At 39.6% G+C, this 7,500-nt stretch overlaps 1 protein-coding gene across 1 annotated transcript in view; it reads left to right on the forward strand.

The window, feature by feature from the left end:
- Positions 1–689: 689 nt before the first annotated feature.
- The window catches only part of LOC107569289 (mitochondrial dicarboxylate carrier-like), a 12,063-nt gene continuing 5,252 nt past the window's right edge, over positions 690–7,500 (forward strand). The window contains exons 1-7 of the mRNA XM_016255342.1: positions 690–1,088; positions 4,888–5,007; positions 5,821–5,935; positions 6,997–7,045; positions 7,136–7,177; positions 7,255–7,298; positions 7,381–7,451. Coding sequence (XP_016110828.1) covers positions 720–1,088; positions 4,888–5,007; positions 5,821–5,935; positions 6,997–7,045; positions 7,136–7,177; positions 7,255–7,298; positions 7,381–7,451 — 810 coding nt within the window. The 5' untranslated portion in view covers positions 690–719. The remainder of the gene's footprint in view (positions 1,089–4,887; positions 5,008–5,820; positions 5,936–6,996; positions 7,046–7,135; positions 7,178–7,254; positions 7,299–7,380; positions 7,452–7,500) is intronic.

Raw genomic sequence — 7,500 nt, forward strand, 5'->3', positions numbered from 1 at the left:
ATGTATTTTTGGCTATTGCTACAAATATCCCCCAGCGACTTAACACTGCTTTTGTGCTGCAGGGTCACATATGTGCATATATATATATATATATATATAGTGCAAATACAAGAAACTACAATTAACTTTTTGATTGATTTTTACTTCAACAGAAAATCTCTGATTTTTTTTTACCTATCAACATTTCTTCACAGATTTTCTCAATCTCTGTTTCTTACAATAATTACAACACTAGCACAAGAGTAAAGTCCCATCAGTTAAATATTAAAAATAATTATTAATCATTGACTAGTTTGTGGATATCTCACTTCAGAGTTGTTTTGAGGATGGTTTAAAAGCAAAAAATAAAAGCAAAAAATAGATATAGTGCCATATAGATCATATTAATGGATCATATAAATTAGCAAACAGATTATTTTGACACTGTATATGTTTATTATACATCATAAATGGACATTATAAAGAGATACTCATTCAGGCAGTTCGATCGTAACATAAGCAGGCTACACTTCTGAAGAACAAACGTTTATTGTCTAACTCAACATGTTTACCAGCAGCTCAATAGTGGCAGTGCATGGCTCTGGAAGCTGCGCAAGAATGAGGAAGTGTTCGGTCTTAAAGTGACAGTGCGCTAACTCCGCGCTCTCTGTCTAGTATCTCAGCGGCTACTGTCTCTTTAAGAGTCCAGAGCTCGTTCTCAATGAACGCGGAGCAGTCAGATGCACGAGTTTCTCTTGTTGTGTGCATTGTGTTGCGTGCATTGTGTTGCGTGCGTGTCAATAGGAGGTGGATCAGGCGCACCGGGAGGCCGTGCCAGATTCCGCGCGAGCAATTGGCTGCTCCTGAATTTTGCTGTCAGCTCGCGCACGCCACGCACTCAGGATGTCACCGGTAGATTAGCGAGATCATCCACACGCGCAGTCCAGGATAGAGCGCGTCGCGTGCAACGAGACACAGACAGTGAGAGAGAGAGAGAGAGATTAACGGTAACCGGAGAGATGACGGAGACACGGATGTCGCGCTGGTATTTCGGGGGGATCGCGTCGTGCGGAGCCGCCTGCTGCACGCACCCGCTGGACCTGGTCAAGGTGAGACGCGCGCGAGGATGCGCTGATGTTTGAGTGGATGCATCCTCATCCTCATCTTCATCCTCATCCTCATCCGCCAGAGCACAGCACATGTGTTTGGGTTTGAGTTACAGGCTGCTCTTTCGCAGTATTGCTCTCATGATTAGTGAGAGAGCAATATATCGGCCAGACCGATAACATTAGCTCAATTTAACACCATTAAAATAACAATGCTTGTAGTTTCTCCATTTCAAAACCTACTGACCTACTGTCAAACTGTAATGAGTGTTGTTATGCTAAACAAATGGAATATTAGGCCATTTTAAGAATATCTGTTGCAAAATCTACCGACAGCTAATCTGTCCAAATGTGATGCATATTTTGTCAGATAGCTTGAATTTGACAACTTTGATCACATCAGCTTAATATTACTCGACAGAAGTGTGTCTGTTCAGAAATCTGCACATGACGGGCTTGGCAAATTGTATTGAATATTTTTTTTTGGCCATTCAGCATAATATTACTTGAAGTAAGTGTCTGTCCCACATTGTAATGCATATTTTAATGTGATACATCAGATAAATAGTTTGTCCTTTCCCAAGTGCACTAACAGCCTATTTAGATCATAATGAATATCATACATCCAGGAGTAAAATTATATATTCTGGCATTTTAATATCTGCATGCAAAGCCTTGAAAGAAATGTGCTCCAAAATCTACCACCTTGTCAAATATGTTTTACAAATATTAGGACTTTTATTTAATGTTGTGTAAAATAAGTGTTAATTTAAAGCAATTTTATGAACATCTGATTTTCCAAATTGAATTAGTATGTATTGATATGTTGCGTGTCAGTCATTCTGCACTCTCTCTCTCTCTCTCTATATATATATATATATATAAATCAGCCATTGACGAGCCCATAGATACTAGTCTGTGATCTGAGTTGGGACAGAGTTCAACAGTCTCATGTGATGTCCTATATAACTAAACCAATTGAATGAGTGTGTAATCACATTATAACAGGACAGAGGTCACTTCCTAAAGTCCTGGAACCTCACTGAAGGACACTACAGTCCAGAACTGTGTTCTAGTTCAACTAAAACAGTCGTTTGGTCTTATAATAGAGCCGGACGGGTTATAGTTAAATGTTTCATATGCATCCTCTAAATGAAAGGTTGTGAATGTCCTGCATGCGGTGTGTTTATATTAGAGACCAGTGGTATTTTAGGATCAGCTCGTTCTGTGCTGCTCTATGGGAGAGGAAATCAGTTCACTATCGTGCCCTAACATCAACGCACGTGTGTATGTGAGAGAGAGCTGGCAGTCCGTTCATGCTTTTGTCCAGATTCCTCATGAGTTACACACGTCAGCGCATGTCTGCCACCTGTGTGTGTGTGTGTGTGTGTCCAGTTGAGTCCGGTTTGGTGGACTTTGATTATCTTGTGTCTCTGTTTGTCCTTCAGTGCCCTTCTGCTCTTAAGAGTGTAGTTGTACTTTGTTTTTCTCCCAAAAGTTTCTCAAAGACGAGTATCAGGTGGCTTGAAAGCTCTAGCAGTGAATGAGACACGAATGAATGAATTGAAAGAATGAGAGTTACTAAACAATCAGTTCTCTGATAGCTGAGAGACGCTTTGCTTTCTCTGGTCTTAGATTGTCCGAGTGCTCTCATGTGTATCTGTGATGGCAGGCTGAGTGATCTCAGATTTGTCTGCTCTCCACTAAAACCAAAACAGAAGACACAGATAAGCGGCATAAAACCACACACACACACTCACTCTGACTGAAGCCAAAAACACTTCTGAAGAGCTGCTTGACATGAAGGTCTCCCGGCTGCCCTTCAGAGATCTGTGTTTAATGAGAGACAGCGAGAGCCGCGTGAGTCCAGGCAGAGTTACACATGCACCGCTACATTATTACATAATTACAGTCTTTGAACAAAGACATGTGAAGTTATTGTTGGCCTAAATAGTTGGCGTGCTGGTGAGAGCGACTGTTGGCCTCTGTTCAAACGTCCCACAGAGCAGTACAGTGTGTGTGTGTGTGTGTGTGTGTGTGTGTGCTGTTGTGTCAACGTTAAGCTTTTGTTACAACCTGTTGCATGTTGCAACAGGAATTTAATGCTCAAGTGAACATAGTATAATCACATTTTACACACGCTTATTCATCAAGGCTGCCTTCAATTGATCAAAAGTGACATTAAAGACATTTATAATGTTACAAAAGGTTTTCCAACTAAAACAGTCGTTTGGTCTTATAATAGAGCCGGACGGGTTATAGTTAAATGTTTCATATGCATCCTCTAAATGAAAGGTTGTGAATGTCCTGCATGCGGTGTGTTTATATTAGAGACCAGTGGTATTTTAGGATCAGCTCGTTCTGTGCTGCTCTATGGGAGAGGAAATCAGTTCACTATCGTGCCCTAACATCAACGCACGTGTGTATGTGACAGAGAGCTGGCAGTCCGTTCATGCTTTTGTCCAGATTCCTCATGAGTTACACACGTCAGCGCATGTCTGCCACCTGTGTGTGTGTGTGTGTGTCCAGTTGAGTCCGGTTTGGTGGACTTTGATTATCTTGTGTCTCTGTTTGTCCTTCAGTGCCCTTCTGCTCTTAAGAGTGTAGTTGTACTTTGTTTTTCTCCCAAAAGTTTCTCAAAGACGAGTATCAGGTGGCTTGAAAGCTCTAGCAGTGAATGAGACACGAATGAATGAATTGAAAGAATGAGAGTTACTAAACAATCAGTTCTCTGATAGCTGAGAGACGCTTTGCTTTCTCTGGTCTTAGATTGTCCGAGTGCTCTCATGTGTATCTGTGATGGCAGGCTGAGTGATCTCAGATTTGTCTGCTCTCCACTAAAACCAAAACAGAAGACACAGATAAGCGGCATAAAACCACACACACACACTCACTCTGACTGAAGCCAAAAACACTTCTGAAGAGCTGCTTGACATGAAGGTCTCCCGGCTGCCCTTCAGAGATCTGTGTTTAATGAGAGACAGCGAGAGCCGCGTGAGTCCAGGCAGAGTTACACATGCACCGCTACATTATTACATAATTACAGTCTTTGAACAAAGACATGTGAAGTTATTGTTGGCCTAAATAGTTGGCGTGCTGGTGAGAGCGACTGTTGGCCTCTGTTCAAACGTCCCACAGAGCAGTACAGTGTGTGTGTGTGTGTGTGTGTGTGTGTGTGCTGTTGTGTCAACGTTAAGCTTTTGTTACAACCTGTTGCATGTTGCAACAGGAATTTAATGCTCAAGTGAACATAGTATAATCACATTTTACACACGCTTATTCATCAAGGCTGCCTTCAATTGATCAAAAGTGACATTAAAGACATTTATAATGTTACAAAAGGTTTTCCATTTCAAATAAATGCTGTTCTTTTGAACTGTCTGTTCCTCTGAGGATCCTGAAAAATAAAATGCATCACAGTTTCCGCAAAAAATATTGTGCGGCACAACTGTTTTCCACATTGATAATAATCAGAAATGCAGCAGATCAGCATATTATACTGATTTCTGAAGATCATGTGACACTGAAGGCTGGAGTAATGACGCTGGAAATACAGCTGCGCATCACAGAAATAAATTACACTTTAACATATAATCACTTAGAAAACAGCTCTTTTGAATTGTAATAATATTTCATAATATTTACTGCTTTTACTGTATTTTTTTGATCAAATAAAGAGACTCGTAAACATTAGAAATCCCTACCGACCACACACTTTTGAATGGTTGTTGTAGACGTTCTCTTATTGCTGGTATGATCATGTAATACTAATAACAATAATGATGATGATGTTGTTGAACAGGTGCACCTGCAGACACAGCAGGAGGTGAAGATGAGGATGGTTGGCATGGCGATGCACGTGGTGAAGAACGACGGTGTGCTGGCGCTTTACAACGGCCTCAGCGCTTCGCTCTGCAGACAGGTCAGATCCTGATCTCAGACCAGTCTTGTGTGTGTCGGGGAATCCTGCGAGTAATGAGCAGCGGCTCTGAAATGATCTAGTTCCCACATATAGACTTTGGCTTGAGTTAATGCTGGTTTTCCCACCATGTGATCAGGATGTGCCGCTGTGTCATGCATGGTTTGAGCTTCAGACACTCATGTTGAGTCGTGAAGAAGCGGACACAAACTGATCCACATTGTTTAATTGGTGAAAATGCATTGTCATGCTTTTAACTCCCAATGCTTTGGAAACAAAAGCTGCCAAACTGCATAGATGACGCACAGAAACTGATCTGCAGGACTGATTAAATGAACACATTCACCATGACATTGAAGAAAACGTTACCAATAGTATAGACTTCATTTGACTTAATTTTAAATATTTTACAACATGAGAGGAAAATAGGTGGACATATTCTCCAAAGAAATTGTCGACATTTTATTTAGCTAATATTAATCTGGTGTATTTCAAATGCAGCTGGTTAAAGGTTATTCTAGAAGATTAATGGCATTTGATTTTGTGTAACGGCATGAAAGACTGCGATGCATTTAATCGAAACCTTAATTCAGCGGTTTTCTTTTATGGAAGTGGACATTGTGAGGCAATTCTCAGCTCACATACAGCCCTGAATATATCAGAAACTCGTCCAGAAACACACGAAACAGCAGTCTCTCGTGGTTAAGCGTGAGATAAGATTGTTAGTGTTGTTTACTGCCTAAACATTGTTTAGGATCAAATGTGAACACAGGAGATAGGCATATAATGCTAATGGATCTCTGTCTGTCTCTGCAGATGTCGTATTCTCTCACCAGGTTTGCCATCTATGAGACGGTCAGAGACATGATGGGCAGCGGCGGTCAGGGACCAATGCCTTTCTATCAGAAAGTCCTGCTGGGCGCGTTCGGAGGTAAACACACACAGAGTTACAGGCCGGGATATTATGACAGCATACGTCATGTGACGGTGTCAGAATTAGAGTTACAGCATAATTATGGCATATGAAACTGTTCCAGCGGATTTAGAAAACCTGCATTAACTGTAGTGTTGGGAATTTTACATATGATTTTTTTTTTCTTTTTAATGTTGAAATTTTACCGTTTTTGTTTTATTTTAGTTCAACTTTAAGTAATTTTGTTGTGTTCTCTCTTTATTCATATGTATGGAGACTTGTGTCTGCCATGGAATAAAAAATAAAAATAAAGTTCACTTTTTTTCAGAAATTGCAAGACATAACCTTCAATTCTGAGAAAAAAAAAAAATCAGAATTACAAGATAAACTCGTAATTACAAGAAATATTGTTAGAAAAAATTGTTAGGTAAAAGGTGTGATTACCCTTTTCATTTTTATGTAAATTAGTTTTTTATTCGAACTCAGAATTGTTAGTTTATATGTATAGTTTTTTTAAATTTCAAAATTCATATTTTTTTAAAAACTGCAAGAAAAAAATAAGAATTGTGAGGATTGAGGAAAAAGTCACAATTACTTTTTTTTTTTCTTCTTTTTTTCGTGAAGCTGTCTATATACTTTTTTTCAGACATTGCAAGACATAACCTTCAATTCTGAGAAAAAAGTCAGAATTACAAGATATAAACTCGCAATTGTAAGAAATATTGTTAGATAAAAAGGTGTGATCACGCTTTTCATTTTTTATTAAATTTAACAAAAAAACACAATTGTGAGATGGTTATGTTATATGTAATTCTGTTTATATCTTTCAGTTATGACTTTTTTCTCAGAATTGCGAGTTTATATGTAAAGAGAGTTTTTTCTCAAAATGTATATTTTTTAAGAACTATTTAAGAAAAAAATATGAATTGTGAGGTAATAGACACAATTACTTTATTTCTTTAGTTTTTAATATATATATTTTTTATTTCAGTTTTAGTTGTTTTACCTATTTTATTTTAACGAATGATATGAACCCTAATGCATACATTGCTAAAAGCACACCGCGCTGTTCTCCACAGGCTTCACCGGCGGTTTCATCGGGACTCCGGCAGATATGGTTAACGTTCGGTGTGTATCGCGGGGTTTGTGTTACTGACGTGTTTGTTTTTCTGTCTCATCTGGCCGAGTGTGAGCGCTTCGTGTTGTTGATCTCCACAGGATGCAGAACGATATGAAGCTTCCTGCGGAGCAGAGGAGAAAGTGAGTGAGTCTAGATCTAAAAACCCTCCGGACGCTCATAAGCTGATTAATCTGAATCATAACTGTGTCTCTCGCAGCTATAAACACGCGCTGGACGGACTCTTCAGGGTCTGGCGGGAAGGTGAAGCCATTTCAGGATCTCTCACAGTCATTATCTTCTGCAGATGTTTGAATGTGTCTCTCTGAACGTGTGTTTCTCTCAGAGGGAACCAGGAGGCTGTTCTCAGGAGCCACTATGGCGTCCAGCAGAGGAGCCCTGGTCACTGTCGGACAGGTGAGAAGCAGGATCGTTGATTTAGTTTGCAATTTAATAAAATGTGTAA

This window comes from Sinocyclocheilus grahami, unplaced genomic scaffold (assembly GCF_001515645.1).
Source record: "Sinocyclocheilus grahami isolate Dianchi unplaced genomic scaffold, SAMN03320097.WGS_v1.1 scaffold1329.1, whole genome shotgun sequence".
Lineage (NCBI taxonomy): Eukaryota > Metazoa > Chordata > Actinopteri > Cypriniformes > Cyprinidae > Sinocyclocheilus > Sinocyclocheilus grahami.